At 37.6% G+C, this 18293-nt stretch overlaps 1 protein-coding gene and 1 non-coding gene across 4 annotated transcripts in view; one reads left to right on the top strand and one right to left on the bottom strand.

Moving 5' to 3' along the window:
• The first annotated feature begins 394 nt into the window (after positions 1 to 394).
• Positions 395 to 18293, top strand: part of CDK12 (cyclin dependent kinase 12) — a 46612-nt gene continuing 28713 nt past the window's right edge. Inside the window, exons 1-5 of one of the 3 annotated variants that reach the window (XM_045777795.2) lie at positions 395 to 2047; positions 6204 to 7085; positions 13994 to 14170; positions 15330 to 15469; positions 16034 to 16204. In XM_045777795.2, coding sequence (XP_045633751.1) covers positions 999 to 2047; positions 6204 to 7085; positions 13994 to 14170; positions 15330 to 15469; positions 16034 to 16204 — 2419 coding nt within the window. In that variant the 5' untranslated portion in view covers positions 395 to 998. Of the gene's footprint in view, positions 2048 to 6200; positions 7086 to 13993; positions 14171 to 15329; positions 15470 to 16033; positions 16205 to 18293 lie in introns of all 3 variants that reach the window. The other 2 variants (XM_045777794.2, XM_045777796.2) reach the window with 2 other exon arrangements.
• Positions 9777 to 9883, bottom strand: LOC123779552 (U6 spliceosomal RNA). Its single transcript, XR_006776232.1, has one exon. It is a non-coding gene; the product is annotated as a U6 spliceosomal RNA (small nuclear RNA).

The raw sequence follows: 18293 nt of genomic DNA, 5'->3' as shown, positions 1-18293 counted from the left end.
ATTAGTATACGCTCTGTAGGTGGGAAGCATTGTTAATACTTAAGGAATTGGGTTGAAATGTCCCCACACTCGCCCTTTGTCCTGTTGACAATATTTTTACCCTGGTAGTGAAAAGAGTTGTTATAAAGTATGCAAAATTAGTTTTGTGCCGGAGCCTGGGAGTATTTGTTCAATAAATTATCAATAAAGTTTTGACTAAAAAAAAAATTCTACCGCCGTTTCAATAAAGCTTTGCTCAAATAGAGAGCGCGGAGCTTATCGCGAGAATCTGGCGGAACGCGTTTCTTGTTCAGGACCTACTCTCGCGTTGTTTGAGCAGGCCGTCGCGAGAGGTCAAAGGGAAGCGCGAAATACCGCGAGAGTTCACAGGATTCTCGCGGTATTTCCTGGGATTGCCCCCTCCCCCCCTCCTCTAAGTGCCGTTTCGGTTTAACCTAGTGTGTGACTGAGTCTGTGTGAGGGAGCGAGTGAGTGTGTGAGGTATTGAGGTGAGGCGGAGGCAAGAAGAGGGGCTCCCTCAGGAGCGAGGGACAAAGGGGGCGTGAGGCACCTAGGCCGCGGGACCCCAGCGACAGGAAGCCGCCCCGAGCCGGGCTACCGGGTAGGGGAAGGGCCCGCGCAGTCTTCACAGGGCCCCAGAGCCGAAGTCGGCCCCACAGCCCCGGGCCGTCGGCTTCCTACTTCCTCGACCTCCCCGGCGCCCGGGCCTGGGGATTGGCTCGGCGGGGGGAGGAGGGGAAGCAGACTTGAGCAGCTACCCGTTGTCTCGCAACTCCATTGCTGAGGAACTCTCGTTCCTTTTCTGGCTCCTTCACCCCCCACCTCATGTAGGAGGGTGCCGAGGAGTCGGGAGGGAGGAGGAGCCTGGGCTACCGTCCCTTCCCTCCCCACCCCCTTCTAGGGGCGCTTTGGTAGGCGTGGGGTTGGGGGGGAGGGTGGGGGTTACTTTTTGGAGTGCTGGGGAACTTTTTCCCCTTTTTGAGGCTAGGGGAAAGGGAATGCCCAATCCAGAGAGACATGGGGGCAAGAAGGACGGGAGTGGAGGAGCTTCTGGAACTTTGCAGCCGTCATCGGGAGGTGGCAGCTCCAACAGCAGAGAGCGTCACCGCTTGGTGTCGAAGCACAAGCGGCATAAATCCAAGCACTCCAAAGACATGGGGTTGGTGACCCCCGAAGCAGCACCTTTGGGTACAATTATCAAACCTTTGGTGGAGTATGATGACATCAGCTCTGATTCAGATACCTTCTCTGACGACATGGCCTTCAAACTAGACAGGAGGGAGAATGATGAACGTCGTGGAACTGATCGGAGTGACCGCCTGCACAAGCATCGTCACCACCAGCACAGACGTTCCCGGGACTTACTAAAAACTAAACAAACAGAAAAAGAAAAAAACCAGGAAGTCTCCAGCAAATCGGGATCGATGAAGGACCGGATATCAGGAAGTTCAAAGCGTTCAAATGAGGAGAATGAGGACTATGGGAAGGCACAGATATCCAAAAGCAGCAGCAACAAGGAATCCAGGTCATCCAAACTCCATAAGGAGAAGACCCGGAAAGAACGTGAGTTGAAGTCTGGGCACAAAGACCGGAGTAAAAGTCATCGGAAAAGGGAAACACCCAAAAGCTACAAAACAGTCGACAGCCCCAAACGGAGATCCAGGAGTCCCCATAGGAAATGGTCTGACAGCCCCAAGCAAGATGATAGCCCCTCAGGAGCTTCTTATGGCCAAGATTATGACCTTAGTCCCCCAAGATCTCACACCTCTAGCAATTATGACTCCTACAAGAAGAGTCCTGGAAGTACCTCAAGAAGGCAGTCAATTAGCCCTCCTTACAAGGAGCCTTCGGCCTACCAGTCCAGCACCCGGTCACCCAGTCCCTACAGTAGACGGCAAAGATCTGTGAGTCCCTATAGTCGGAGACGTTCTTCCAGCTATGAAAGGAGTGGCTCTTACAGTGGGAGATCGCCCAGTCCCTATGGGCGAAGACGGTCCAGCAGCCCTTTCATGAGCAAACGGTCTCTGAGTCGGAGTCCACTCCCCAGGTGAGCTATTTGTCTAACAGCCCTTTCTTAGGCTGGGTCATGAGGAACCCGAAATTAGTCAAGTTAACCTTTTTGTGGAAGACCCAGTCTTATGGACTAGAACACTTTGCTATTGGCTAGTTACTCAAGTAGGTGAATCTGGTCTCTTAATCCAGAATTTGAGAAGTGGAGAGTTCATATGCCTAAAACTGCTAAAGGTAGGTACTTCCAGTGGTGAGACCTTCAGTTGTAAGCTCCTGTGAGAAAAATCATAGGCTCCTGCTTATTGAGTACACAGAGTTGATAACTGAGCTTATCCCAGAGCTTATCTAGCAATTTCTGTTGCATTGTCTTAAATGTTTTAAAAAATCACCTTGGTATACGTGCTTTAGACCTCACTGGACCTGACTAGAGATGTAAGAAATTATAAATTTTCATTTGTATTATCTTGAAGCTATTTGCCTAGGTCATCTCTCATTTGTGCATGTGCTGTCCACTGGGTCTCCAAAGCTGTAAGTTTATTTCCTAATTGACAATGTTTTGGTAACTCCTGTCTTTCAACTGATGTTTCTAGTGGAAATTCGGCTGTTTAGTCCTTTTTCCTTTTGTTGATATGTAGCTTTGCAGAAATTGGTTCCAAGGATAATTTGATTTTCTTTACAGCATCACCGTTGACCTACCCTGGGACCACCGGCAATTTTCAAAATCTTTCTCTAAAATAAGGGTAATAGTGCCTTTACCATATTTTAGCAAGAAAGGCCTGTTAGTTTGAAATTGTTAAAATGAATTACTACTGAAAACTTTTCTTATTCCTAGATGATGAGATGTACCTCCCTCTTTGTGAACTCACCTTTGTCCACAAAAGAACATGGGCTTTGGAGTTATACCTGAGTAGAATCCTAGTCTTGCTTTGTGAACTTTGGCAAATAATTTAATTTCTCCTTGCCCATGTTTCTTCATATGTAAAAAGGGAATAATATCTACCTACTTCTAGAGTAGTTGTGAGGATTAGCTAGTAAACATGAAGTGTATAGGACAGTTCCTGGTTACCTGGAGCAAGTCAGTAAATTCTGTCTTATGAGCGAGGAAACGTTGAATGCTAAGGGAGAAATTATGCTAATTTGTAAAAATCCATGCATGTCTTTTATATGTCAATATGAGTAATTTTTGCTGACTTAAAGTTATAATTAGTTATATATTAGTTTGAATTAATCAAACTGCAGAGTTCTCAGCTGTCAGTGTCTTAAAGTTCCTTAGTTCCCCCCCCCAAGCCCTCCCATTTTATCACAATTTTTCAAACACAGAAAAGTTGAAAGAATTATAGTGAGGATCCATATATGTACTACATACATTCTACAATTAATGTATGCTGTATATTTTATCATATCCATCCATCTCTCCAATCCATCTTTTGTTTTGATTCATCTCAAAGTTGCAGACATCAGTATACTTCACTGTAAGCATTTTAGTGTGTTGTGTATAGCATTAGCTAGAGTTGAATTTTTTTGAAGGGGTGAGAGTAAAATTTATATACAGTGAAATGGATGTCTTACGTGTACCGTTTATAAAATAGATTAGTTGTTTAAGGAAACATAAGAAATACTCTCAGAATACTTGTTTTCTTGAGGGAGTAGTTTCATTAAGGCTGTTTTTTGTTTTAAAGATTTATTTATTTGTCAGAAAGAGAGAGAGAGCACAAGCAGGGGGAGCAGGAGGCAGAGGAGAAGCAGGCTCCCTGCTGAGCGAGGAGCCTGATGCGGCACTGTATCCCAGGACTCTGGGATCACGACCTGAGCCCAAGGCAGACGCTTCACCGACTGAGCCACCCAGGCGTCCCACATTAAGGCTGTTTTGAGAATTTTTATTGTCTTGAGTTTTGGGAATATGGAAGTGCACTTGAGACTAAAACACTAAAACTGCTTTCAGAAAGAACTTGCTTTTCAGTGATTCGTTTTGGATTCATATCTCAAGTTCTCTCTTCCTTTACTCAGTTAATTGGAATTCATGCAGTAATTGTAAAAAATAAATCAGGAAAGAATTGGAGACACAATATGATAGCATAGGACACAATATATAAACATAATATAATTTTGGAGTGATATACATATTTTTAGTTGGGTTTTAGAGAGCATTACATGTTTGTATGTGTGCACTACAGCTTTTTCCTCATTCGTTGGCATTCCAGACAGTAAGTACAAAAATTTCTTAGAGTAGAGCATACAGATCCCTTCTGTGATTATCTCTGTATTTTTTCCTTGGGAGACACAGTCAAAATTAAACAACGTCGTTTTAAAAGACTGAAATGCTTTGCCAGAAATGTAATGTCTTTGCATCCTCCAAATTAATAGTGATTAATAGTAGCAATTTCATTTCAGATGGGTAAAACCTAACTGAACTCAGGGGGAAAATATATTTGTTTTTGAGAACAGTTTTTATTATTGCCTGCATTTGCCTATTGGTTGTCTCTTCTCACCACCCCCTTCCCCCATCACTTTTTTTCTTGAAGAGTGGATCTTGAACTCAAATACAGCATTCGTATCACTAAAAATGCCATAAGTATATGGCCATCAGAATGTTTTATTAACAGTAGGCTTCTGTTGAGAAATTGAAGGGCTTGTAGCAGAGTTCGTTAGGAAGATTTTAGTAATGCTGAATGATTAAAGAAACTAGTTTTTAGAGCATGTAGTTCTGGTATTACTTAGTGTTTGGGACTTTAGAAGTTTATCCTAGGATAATAGAGATGGTAGTTTTATCACAGCTCCAATTCAGTGAGAGAAAACCTCTGGTTTCATCCAGTTATTTACAAGAGAAGTATTTTCTAAAGAATAAGTGGATGTTTGGTAAATTCACTTAACCACTTTCAGTATTTTATATCCTCATGTTCATATATATGTTGTTATTGCTGTTTTGAGTACTTCTATTCCAATAATGACTTGCATTTTAACTTAACTTTTTGGAACAGACTTCCAAAAAGCAGTGTAGGTATAAGAAAATGATGGCTAATATCATGTGAGTGATTTCGCCTACACATATATTACTATTTGTTTTGAAACATTTTGAATTATGTTAGTATTACTAATGACCAAAGATAAAGGGAGATATTGAAGATCTGGAATGGGAGCAATTTATTTTGAACTACTGGGCAATTTGTTTTGTTCAGTCACATTTTTAGTGCTATTACCCCCCCCCCCCCCATTGAGGCCTGAGCACATTAGGCTTTATGAAAAGGCAAAAAGAATTAATGAGGGTTGGGTTTCAATGTGGAATAATCTGCCTCATGGATTTCCAAATTCTTAATAATGAAGAAAGTAAATCTAATATGCAACAGTACCTTGCTTTATGAGTTCCTAAAAAGTTGATTGGAAATCATTTTATATATGAAAGTACCAGAAGTCATTATAGTTTTGAGAACTTCTGATAAATATTTGGTAAGACAACTTTTTCAGCTTATTTATTTTGCAAATCCTAATAACTCTTGTATCTTAGGGGTTGTTTAGCATAGGTACAACTTAATTATCGACTGAAGATACAAGGAACAAAATCTTCCTGGGATCTGTCAATTCAATAGCTCTCTTGTTGAAACAATTAGGGTTTGGTGAAGCATGCTATTTACTTTTAACTTGCTGATTGGTATAACCCACCTTTAGTATAAAGTATGACTTTTTTTTTTAATCATCTTTTCACTTTATCAGAGATTTAAACCAAAATTCCAAAAAAGTGATCATTGTGAATATGGGTGTTTTCCAACATGGGAAAAAAATACTCATCATCTTGAGTTGGATAAGTAATGCATAATTTTAGTGTTATATGATTGAAATACATTGTCCTGCAGGAATTAGTTCCTTGTAATCTATTTTTTAAGTAAACTTTATTTTTTAGACCAGTTTTAGATTCATAAGAAAAATTGAGAAGATAGTACAAAGAATTATTATATGTCCTTGCACCCAATTTCGCCTGTTATTAACATTTTACATCAATCTGGTATATTTGTTGCAGTTAATGAACTGATACTGGTATATTATTATTATTATTGTTATTTGATGGTACCCAATTCATTTTTAAGATTGCTAAATTACTCAAAGTAGGTTGTTACCATGTTCCGTAGTTTAACTGGTGTATTTTCCTCCATATTGCTGTCAGCTATCCATTTTAAACTGCCTTTTTTTTTTTCCAGTAGGAAATCCATGAAGTCTAGAAGTAGAAGTCCCGCATATTCAAGACACTCATCTTCTCATAGTAAAAAGAAGCGATCCGGGTCACGCAGTCGACATTCCAGCATCTCACCTGTCAGGCTTCCATTGAACTCCAGCTTGGGAGCTGAACTCAGTAGGAAAAAGAAGGAAAGAGCAGCAGCTGCTGCTGCAGCAAAAATGGATGGGAAGGAATCCAAGGGTTCACCTATATTTTTGCCTAGAAAAGAGAACAGTTTAGTAGAGGCTAAGGATTCAGGCTTGGAGTCTAAAAAGTTAACCAGAGGTGTAAAATTGGAAAAATCTGCCCCAGATACTGAACTGGTGAATATACCACATCTAAACACAGAAGTCAAAAATTCTTTAGATACAGGGAAAGTAAAGTTGGATGAGAACTCTGAGAAGCATCCTATTAAAGATTTGAAAGCACAGGGATCAAGAGACTCTAAACCCATAGCGTTGAAAGAGGAGATTGTTACTCCAAAAGAGACAGAGACATCAGAAAAAGAGACCCCTCCACCTGTCCCCGCAGTTACTTCTCCTCCACCTCCTTTACCAACTACTAGCCCTCCACCTCAGACACCCCCTTTGCCACCTTTGCCTCCACTACCAGCTATTCCACAGCAACCACCTCTGCCTCCTCCCCAGCCAGCATTTAGTCAGGTTCTTGCCTCTAGTACTTCAACTTTGCCCCCTTCTACTCACCCAAGGACATCTACTTTGTCCTCTCAGGCAAATTCTCAGCCCCTTGCACAGGTTTCTGTGAAGACTCAAATATCTGTAACAGCTGCTATTCCACACCTAAAAACTTCAACGTTGCCTCCTCTGCCCCTCCCACCCTTATTACCAGGAGACGATGACATGGATAGGTAAGTCGTATAGTTAACTGGGAAAACTTTACCCTCTTGTTGTAAATGCAATGCATTTTCTATTCTCAGACTGTCAAAACTGCTCTAATACATGGCTGTTTAAAATGCTTTTATGAGTAGGAAATGCTTTTGGTATTTGGTTTTCAGTGGAAAAGTTCTTATTTATAACATTATTACTTCGGAGGAGAAAATTACAATTTGAGGCCTAGTAACCCTTTTTGTTCATGAGTTTATTTGATAAGGTAACTTTTGGGTCAAGTTTTTAAAAATCAGTGGTGTTTTTCCTCCGTAAAGTTTTATGTTGAAAACTTCTTTTTTTTCTTTTTCTTTTTAGATTTTTTCTTTTTTCTTTTTTTAAGATTTTATTTATTTGAGAGACAGAAAGCACAAGCAGGGGAGGGGCAGAGGGAGAGGGAAAAGCAGACTCCTTGCTGAGCAGGGAGTCCACTGTAGGCCTCAATCCCAGGGCCCTGAGGTCATGGCCTGAGTCAAAGGCAGCTGCTTAACTGGCTGAGCCAGCCAGGCAAAATGTTGACAATTTTAATCGCCATAGAAAAATTGAAAGAATAATACAATTAACTCCTTTATACTCTTCACCAGGATTCACCAGTTAACTTTTTGCCACATTTGCTTTAACTTTAGGTATCATGACACTTTACTTCTGAATACTTTAGCATGTCTCTTCTAACACTAAAACATTTTCCCAAAGAATCACAATACCTTAATCACCCAAAAAACTTCTTACTGATTTAATAATATAATGTCATTAATAACAATATCAAATAACCTTAGTGGTCCTCCAAAATGTCTTTTATAGCTGTTTTTTTGTCTCCTAATCCAGGAAAAGAATAAACCAGATTTATCTTGAGAGGCACTGCTTAAAAAAAAAAAGTTACCCTATAAGAAGCAAAAGAACAGTATGCAGAATCTTTACTAATTAGAATACAGATTCACAATGGGATGATGGGAAGAGCTCTAATTTTCATGAGTCCTCTGAATATTGAGAAGTGAAATGATTATGAAACATGAATCTGATTTTATGGAGGCATTAGGAAATATATTTATTCTATATCTTGGCAGGACTAGCTAGGCAAATGCCATCAAACAGGTGCTGATTTAGTGGTGACGTATGCCATGGTAGTCTGTGTTACTGGTTTTTTCGAAGGAGATCCTACCCTCTTATTCTCTAGGATATGAGTTTAATTTATTGCAACAAACTTTCATTGTAATCATAAAAGTAAGTACCACTGATCTTACATCCCAGAGCAATTCCCAAGCCTCCATTATTTTCCAAGTGACATCAGTAATTTGAATGGTGATATATTTCAGCTCTTTACATCTGTATTTTTCCAGACTATGCTCTGTGCCTTTTTTTTTTTTTTTTTTAAAGATTTTATTTATTTATTTGACAGAGAGACAGCCAGCCAGATAGGGAACACAAGCAGGGGGAGTGGGAGAGGAAGAAGCAGGCTTCCAGCGGAGGAGCCTGATGTGGGGCTCGATCCCATAACACTGGGATCACGCCCTGAGCCGAAGGCAGACACTTAACCGCTGTGCCACCCAGGAGCCCCTGCTCTGTGCCTTTTAAGAAGATACAAATGCAATTAAAAAAATTTTTTTAAGAATGAGTCCATTACTATTCATAGTGGTAAATCTTATTTTAAGGAAAATTCCACATGCTTTTTCTAATAATTATTTTGTCAGTTCTGCTGTATCCTGAGAATTGCAAAAGGGAAGGATAAAACCTGAAATTTATGTTAAAAAATCTGTTTAGGTGCACAGTATACTTCTCATAGATACAAGCTACGTGTTTCTGTGGTTTTTGTTGGAAAAGGAAATATCAGTTGAGCATTATCCAGTGGGACTCTAGGCCATGATCTAGCTACAGGAACCTTGTTTAAATATTAGTTTACATGGTGGCTAGAACAATATCGATGTGGCTGAAAATCTTCATTTTGAAATGTTTTCTTGGCTAACCAAATAATTATTGAACTTACCTACCATGTGTCAGTGTAGAGTGCAGATTTCCAGAGGTGGAATAATTTTGGTAGGCACATAGGGATTTCTATCTTTTAGAATGGGATGAAAGGTAAAGTAAGACCATTCAGTGCTTATTTGAGTATGTGTGGCTATCTTTAAGAATGTGTATGAGAAAATGAAGGGAACAGAAGTATTTTTTGTTATGTATCAGTTCTGATTGTGAAAGTATAACTGTCATTTCATAGTCCAGTGTAATTAATTTTTAATAGTGTGATAATTATGTAAAAACCCTTACGTAATAAAAACAAAACGTCTGTTTTCTATGGATACATATATTCATATATATATGGATACATATATTCATATTTATATATATGAATATATATAAATTCACACCAAAAAAGATCCAGGGGTGCCTGAGTGTGGCTCAGTCGTTAAGTGTCTGCCTTCAGCTCAGGGCATGATCCTAAAGTCCTGGGATCGAGCCCTGCATCGGGCTCCTCCGCTGGGAGCCTGCTTCTTCCTCTCCCACTCCCCCTGCTTGTGTTCCCTCTTTCGCCGGCTGTCTTTCTGTCAAATAAATAAATAAGATCTTAAAAAAAAAAATCCAGAAAGATATATATTAAGCTGATGATAATGGTTATCTCTGTGGATGGGATTTAGGATGAGGATCAAAGTTAAAGGACCTTATCTGCAAAATTTTAATATTTTAAAAATATGGGATGCTTCACAAATTTGCTTGTCATCCTCGCACAGGAGCCCTGCTAATCTTCTCTGTATTGTTCTGGTTTTAGTATCTGTGCTCCTGAAGTGAGCACAAATGTAATTATTTTTAAATGTGTGATTATTATTAGTTTTCTACATAAATATAAATAAGTTATTAAAGGTAGAAAAATGAAAATGAAGGGGCGCATGGGTGGCACAGCAGTTAAGCGTCTGCCTTCGGCTCAGGGCGTGATCCCGGCGTTATGGAATCAAGCCCCACATCAGGCTTCTCTGCTATGAGCCTGCTTCTTCCTCTCCCACTCCCCCTGCTTGTGTTCCCTCTCTCGCTGGCTGTCTCTATCTCTGTCTAAATAAAATCTTTAAAAAAAAAAAAGGAAAATGAAAATGAAGGTATCTTCCACAATCCATTTTATTTTTTCACTATGTATTTTAAATTCAAGATGTTTTTTGTTTTCGTCTTTATTTTTTTGGTGCCACGCTATCCATATATCATACCAGCTGCACCTGTTTTTCACTTGAAAAATAATTTTTATGTAAGAAAACTTTTCAGGAAGAAATCTGAAAGTTGCATATGAAATTTATTTATATTCTTGATGTTCTCATGTGAGATTGCAGCAGCTTAATTGTTGAGAATGTGATTTATACATCTTTCTGTTGCCTGTAGTGCTTTAGACATAGAACACAGAATGCGATCGGTAGATATTGCTTATTTGAATCAGACTACTGAAGGAGAAAGGATCAGGACTTGTGTGAAATGACACTGGGCATGTAGTTAATTCATTTGGTACATGGATGATGTAAAGCTTGTATCAGAGGATTTGTCTTCTTTTAAAGTCCCTTTGGGAATAGAATGAAACTTTTGTTTCAATCATATATATAGGGCCAGGAGTGTATTAACCCAGGTATCAAATGCAGAAGTGAATTTAACTAATGGTATTGCAAAAGCCTTTCTGATTCATGGTCTGCAATTTTTTGTTTCAAGAAGTGAAGGCTGCTAAACTATCCATTCTTCATGATATAGTACATTATTCATGAACATAGCTATTCATGGGGATCACCTGCTTTTTTTTTTTTTTTAAAGATTTTATTTATTTGAGAGAGAAAGAGTGGGAGGAGGGGCATAGGTAGAGGGACAAGCAGACTTCCCGCTGAGCAGGGCTTCAACCCCAGGGCCGCTGAGATCATGACCTGAGCCAAAGTCAGACACTTAATCCACTGAGCCACCCAGATGCCCTGGGGATCACCTGCTCTTTAGGAGATCATCTGTATACTTTTAAAATTTTAGTTAACTGGGGCGCCTGGCTCTGGCTCAAGTCAGTAAAGCATGCAACTCTCAATCTCTCAGTTTCAGGGTTGTGATTTCAAGCCCACGTTGGACATGGAGCCTACATAAAAAATAAATAAAATTTCAGTTAACCGCATAGGGTTTTTAAAATCTTTGTTTCCAGGGCACCTGGCTGGCTCAGTTGGTAGAGCATGCAACTTTTGATCTCGGGGTTGAGTTCAGGCCCCACTTTGGGCGTAGAGCTTACTTTAAAAAATAATAATAAAATAAAATCTTCATTTCTGATCAATTTTTTTTTTGGTGGCCTGGTTCATTTGGAGTTTATCAGACTTTAGTAGAGTCTCTATTATTCTTAAAGGCTTTATCTTTAAAGTACTAAGCTCTTACAGAAAAGAAAATCTGTGTAACCATTCAGATTTGATTTAGAATTTTGCTAATGGAATGCTTAGTTCTTATTTTTAATATATTCAATTCAAATTTTTAATAGAAGTTTGTTAAAGTAGGGGCACCTTGGTGGCTCAGTCGTTAAGCGTCTGCCTTTGGTCAGGGCGTGATCCCTGCATTCTGGGATCGAGCCCCACATCAGACTCCTCCGCTGGGAGCCTGCTTCTTCCTCTCCCACTCCCCCTGCTTGTGTTCCCTCTCTCACTCCCTCTCTCACTGTCTCTCTCTGTCAAATAAAGAAATAAAATCTTAAAAAAAAAAAAAAAAGTTTGTAAAAGTAAATCACTTTTTAAATAACCTGCTTTAAGGGGAAAGGGATAAATGATCATATTTGAAGTCATTTATGCTATTAAATTGTGAAAAATATTAGGAAATCAGTCTTTTAAAATAATTGATATGTGAATTCATATTTATTAACAATAAAGACTTCTTATTAGTGGTATTGCTATTGTAGTACAGATTAAATCCCATCATCATAAATTCCAAGAGACTTTATAATAGATTTTAAAACTTGAGCAACCGTGGAGCTTGGCAACTTTTTTGAAAGAAAATTATTATACATGAGCATTTATGCAACTACTCACCGGATGTGAACCCAACTACAGGCATAAATGGGGAACCAGGAAATACTGATATTGGCAAGATCAATAGTTCCTGGTACTGAGTCTTCATAGTAATGACTTAGATGTTCAATATCTGCTCTCCAGTGTTAGACCCTCTGGACCACATCCACTGTATAGAGAGCTGTGTTTTACTGAGTGCTGTATACTGAAGGCTAAAGGCCATCATGTTAAGCATTTCAATTTTATGAGTCATCATTATTCCACGATTTTGGGTAGATTGGAATTTGTTGAAATAGGATTTGACCTATATTCAATTTGTATGCCCTGAACTGGTAGTACATAGCAAACACTCATGCTTTATGAAATAAACATGTTAAAAATGTAATTTTTCAGAAGCAATGTACATTTTCACAGTAGCAAACTGAACATGAACCTATAAGAACCTATAACCTTGGAGAAAACAAGACCTAAATATAAAACATAGATTGAACTTACATGAAGTGATGGTAAGAAAATTCAGATATTTCAGTTCTAGTGAAGGATAACCAAGAAGTAATCTATTTCTGAATCATGAAGAATTAAAATTTATAGAGTATTCCGACGTTAGTAGTTGAAAAACTGGGAATTTTCATTCCCCGAATGTCTTAAAAATTGGGAAAATTTAAAAATCTATGTTGTGTCCTGCCTGAAAAGTTTTCTGGTGACAGGCTTTGTTCCCAGGGTAGAAAAATCTTAGTGCAAATTATAATAATGTGTATTCTTCTCTATCAGTAATTGAACAGACAGTTTCAGATGATCATTTTGCACTCCATTGACTACCCTAGTTCTGGTTGGTATGCAAAAACTAATCTAGATTCTATTCTGCCTGATTTACAAGAGATTAAAATGATGAAAATTGGTAAAAAGTTATACTTTTGTGATTGTGTTTTCACATGCAGTCTTTAAAAAGACACATTGCAAGGGATCTTTATGGTTCTATGAAAGTATTCATGAAAGAATACATGTTTTTATAACCACTTGTAAAAAAAAGTGGAGGAAGCTCCTGTGATTAGGATTCTCAGCTTCTTTTCAAGCTTCTGATACTGTGATAGAAAAGACATTATCTAGCATGGTTTTATTTGTAGGCATAAATTAATATGTTATATTTTCTGAGGACATGCACAGCACAAAATCCTTTCTTCTAAATAAATTGAGATGTTTAAAAAATTGGATCTGAACACTGACTTTCCTAATCTATTCCAGAAAAGACATCCCTTCTCCCTACCCTCCCTTGCCCCACCATTTTGTTGATTATCATGAGACACCTGCTACCAACTGCTTTAATGATTCTGAAATAGTTTATTAGACTCTCTGTAGATTTTTAGTTTCAGAATTATTTTTCCATTTTGGCTAGTCAGATATGGTTGCCTTTTGCTTCCAAACCAAGAATAGGTCAGTATATTCACTAATTTTGATGTCCAGTTTAACTATATTTTTTTTTACAAAACTCAAATGCTATTTCCTTTTCCAAGTTTTGTCCATATCTTTTATAACATAGTAGTGTTAAATTGTTGAACTTTCATTCCTTAATGCTGGTTAAAATATATAGAGTAGGTTTGGTGACTCCATGAATTGCAGTGGTACTTTGGGAATTTAAGGTGATTACTTCCTGTATTTTATTTCATCTCAGTAAAATTCCAATAGAATCTTAGGAAAAACATTAAAAAGTTTGTTATAGGACCTACAAGTAATATCCCAAATTTTTTATTGTTTCTTTTATGTACTATGGATTTTTATATTATAGGCTTTTAGCCCTTAAAAATAAAATCTTTATAATCTTTTGGTATACAGACATTATAAGCTTTGAAAAGTTTTATTTTCATATTTTTAAAGTAATTTTGATCTTTTTCTTCTCTTCCTCTATTGTTTAGTCCAAAAGAAACTCCACCTTCAAAACCTGTAAAGAAAGAAAAGGAACAAAGACCACGTCACTTACTCACGGACCTCCCTCTCCCTCCAGAACTTCCTGGTGGGGATCCATCTCCTCCAGACTCTCCAGAACCAAAGGCAGTTACACCACCTCAGCAACCATATAAAAAGAGACCAAAGTGAGTTTTTAGAGGGATATTTTATTTTATTTTTATTTATTTAAGAGAGAATGAGCGGGGGTGGGGGGGCAGAGGGGGAAGTAGAGGAAGAGAACCTCCAGCGGACTCTGCACTGAGTGTGGAGCCTGACTTGGGGGTCCATCCTATGACCCCTGAGATCAAAACCTGAGCAAAACCAAGTCAGACCCTAAACTGACTGAGCCACCCAGGCGCCCCTGGAGGGAGCTATTCTTAATTACAGCTTCCTTACTTACTTTTGGGCCTAAATTTCACACATTCTTCCACAACCTACACCAGTAGGATTATTTAAAATTGGGCCTAATATGTATCTTTTATATTAATGGATAAAAGCCTTTCTGGGAGACCTGTTCATCTGCGCCCTCAGATACCTAGTGTTTTTAGAAAAGCAATGATTTCCCAAATACAGCTATACCATGAACATTGATCTCATTGTATCTTTTGAGTTTGATACTTAGAATATTAAAAAAGAAAAAAGCTCTTTCATTCAGGGTGTATCAGCCATGTACACATAACTGAAAAATTAATAGATGTGGGATATTTTTTCTTAAACTACATAAATTGCCATTCTATAAATGTAGTAGAATCTGGGTTTGATCTTTCTATTGTTAGTGTTCTTTTTCTTTTTTTCCTTTTTTTTTTCTTTTTTTAAATTGGGCTTCACGCCCACCATGGGGCTTAAACTCATGACGTTGAGATAAAAAAGAGTTGCGTGCTCTACCAATTGGGCCAGCCAGGCACCCCAGCATTCCTCTCAATAATAAAAATAGTTACCATTTATTGAGTATATATTATTGCCAAAGTTTTATATTTTATTTTAATAGTAACCCTATGATTTAGGGATTCTTTTCCCATTCGATAGGTGATGAAGCCAATACTAAAGAGAGATTAGAAAGTAAGCAGCAAATGTATTATTTGATCTTATGTCTTCCTGAAGCAAAAAATCTGTCTTAGCCACTGTGAGAGACCATTTATTTCATATCATTTGATTCCTGCCTTTTTAATAAAGAAGTTCATAGAAGATTCATGGTCCAGAGAATCATCATAAAAGAATTCTGTTTTCTTCTTCGAACAGGCTTAAGTTTTTAAAATAACTTTTGTTTGTTTGTTTGGGGGGGCTCTTTTGTTTTGCCTTTTTTAGAATTTGTTGTCCTCGTTATGGAGAAAGAAGACAAACAGAAAGTGACTGGGGAAAACGCTGTGTAGACAAGTTTGACATTATTGGGATTATTGGAGAGGGAACTTATGGCCAAGTATATAAAGCCAAGGACAAAGACACAGGTAAATATTGCCACAAAATTCTAGATGTCAGAAGTTTAAAAATTTAGCAGTACTAATGCTAAAGTAGACTTAGCGAAAGTAAATTTCGAGTTCTGATTTGGTTTCCAAAAGTTACTAAAAGACTAAAATTTTCCAAAAGAATAGTATAATTATTACTGTTTAAAAAGCTTCCTCTTTATCTGTCGTCCATTGTAAATATTTTATAATCTTGCTGGGAATTTAAGAGACAGTAAAAATAAAATTTGTAAGTTGCTCTTTGTTTGGTAAGGGGTTAGTTCTTAAAGATAAAATGAAGTAGTTGGATTGTTGGCATATTTTAATAATTCAGAATTTTTAAGCCTAACTGAATACTGAATTAAGAAATGCGAGTCTTAAAAAAAATCAAAGGCAAGAAAGGGAACATGGGGTTCAGTTTGTTTTTTAAGGCATAAAAGTATCTGGCGTATAGCATTAAAGTAAGCTAAATCTGTCTTTCAGAGCAACTCTGGGCATATATTGGCTGGTTCATGATGGTGGCCAAAAAATGCTAATTGATAATGTAACAGTTTGAATTTGTTGTAACAGGAGAGCTAGTGGCCCTGAAGAAGGTGAGACTGGACAATGAGAAGGAGGGCTTCCCAATCACAGCCATTCGTGAGATCAAAATCCTTCGTCAGCTAATCCACCGAAGTGTTGTTAACATGAAGGAAATTGTTACAGATAAACAAGATGCACTGGATTTCAAGAAGGACAAAGGTACTAGCAAGGAATCATGTTTCTACAGGGTAGATTGGTACATCTTGTTTTCCCTCTCTTAGCTTGTTTGCCTGTTTGACCAACTTCTTGAATCTATACTAGAGTTACGATGTTAGTTTTAAAGTCTCTCTCTCTCTCCTTTTTTTTTTCTTTTACAAATTATAACAATAATGGAAATTAAACCCAGATTTATCAGTTACTCTCTCTCTCTTTTTTTTTTTTTTTTTTTTTAAGTCGGCTCCATGCCTAGCATGGAGCCCAACATGGGCCTTGAACTCATGACCCTGAGATCAAGACCTGAGCTGAGATCAGGCATGGGACAGTAAACCGACTGAGCCACACAGGCACCCACAGTTACTCTCCTTTTTACAGCATCCCTTCTGGTTATTGTTTATAGTGCATCCATATTTTTACATAGTTTTGCACTTAAACAATTTAGAATTCAAAGCAGATATTTCTAAAACAACCTTCAGGTCACATACTGGTTTGTGTTCTGGATTTGTAATTTGTGTCTCTTTGGGGGATAAAATTGTTCATTCATACTTTGTTTGAAGTAGTCTGTATATGTCATTCAACCTACTTTTATTAAAGCAAATCTGAAGATTTCTTTTGTGAAGAAATGGCATCTGTGAATATAGTGTGGAATGTTAAGGGAGAATACAATTGAAGTACCTAAAATTAGGAAGGTAATAGATAAAAGTTAAGCTAAGCTTGGCTTATTTATAGACCCTTGAAGATATTAGCACAAGGGGAATAGCACTTCTCAAGTTAAGGTAGGAGTAGTTTTTGTTTGTTTTTAATTTTACTAAGTCGTAGAAGTAGTTTTAAAGCAAATAAAAAAATGGTGCTTATGTAACGATAGTTAGATAAATTTATGGAAGTTAGATCTGAATAGAATTAAGAATACTAGGTATACTTTTGGGTGTGTCTTAACTTCTTCTGATTGTAAGAGTAGTATAATGTTTAGGTAGTTTCTCTAAGGATAAACAAGAAAATGTTAATTGGTTTCGAGTGGAGCTTACTTTTCCTCTGCCATTCTGTACTGTTTAGTTTACCATGTACTGTTCAAATTCTTTCTTTAAAAAAATCATAAAATAATGAACAAATGGATGTGATGCATACCCATTGTGGTAAAATTGAAAATATGGAAGGGTAAGAGAAAGAAAATGGCAATCATTTCTCTCCTACTCCATCCCAGTCTACCACCATCCATAGAAAACCACTATAGTATTAGCATTTTGGTGTATTTCTAAGTACTCTATATACATTATATTTATTTTAGCATAACTGAGTTCAGATTGTATTTAATGTTTTATAATTTGTCCTAAGCAATTTCCCATGTCATTAATATGTTTTAATGACTGCATAAAGGTAGATGAATCTAAATTTACTTCACCAGTCTCTTTTGAGCAATCAGTAGCCAGTTTATTTTCTTTATTATATTTTTTAAAGATTTATTTATTTTTAGTGAGAGTATGCATTCACGCAAGCAGTGGGAGAGACAGAGGGAGAGGCAGAAGAAAAGAATCTAAGCAGACTTTTTCCTGAGTGCGGAGCCCAACTCAGGGCTCAATCTCACGACCCTGAGATCATGACCTGAGCCAAAATCAAGAGTCAGATGCTTAACTAAGCCACCCTGGCGCCCCATTATTACTATTTTTTAAAGCAAGCTCTACGCCCAATGTGGGGCTTGAACTCATGATACCAAGGTCAAGAGTCAGATGTTCTACCAACTGAACCAGCCAGGCGCCACAATTAGTTAGTCACCAGTTTAAAAAATATAATAGTTCTGCATTGAGCATTTTTGTTCATAAATCTTTGCATTTTGGTTTATTAATATAGTTTCTTAGAAGTAGAATTATTTGGTTAAAGGGATTTTTACGTTTAATGTTGGATTGCTTTTAAGATAGTAATTATTTATGTCTATCTGTGAGTGTCCATTCCACTTTATCCTCCCTAAAATTGGGTACATCTTTTTAAAAAATTGTCACTTTGATAGGTGAAATATGATATTATTTTGGATTGCGTTCCTTCTGTTACTTCTGAGTTCTTTTCCATGTTTATCAGTTTCACTTATTTTCTCTTCTTT

This window comes from Ursus americanus, chromosome 23 (assembly GCF_024610735.1).
Source record: "Ursus americanus isolate L20-20 chromosome 23, mUrsAme1.1.p, whole genome shotgun sequence".
Taxonomy (NCBI): Eukaryota; Metazoa; Chordata; class Mammalia; order Carnivora; family Ursidae; genus Ursus; species Ursus americanus.
Note: the sequence above shows the minus strand (reverse complement) of the source record. Positions and strands in the feature narration are given on the sequence as shown.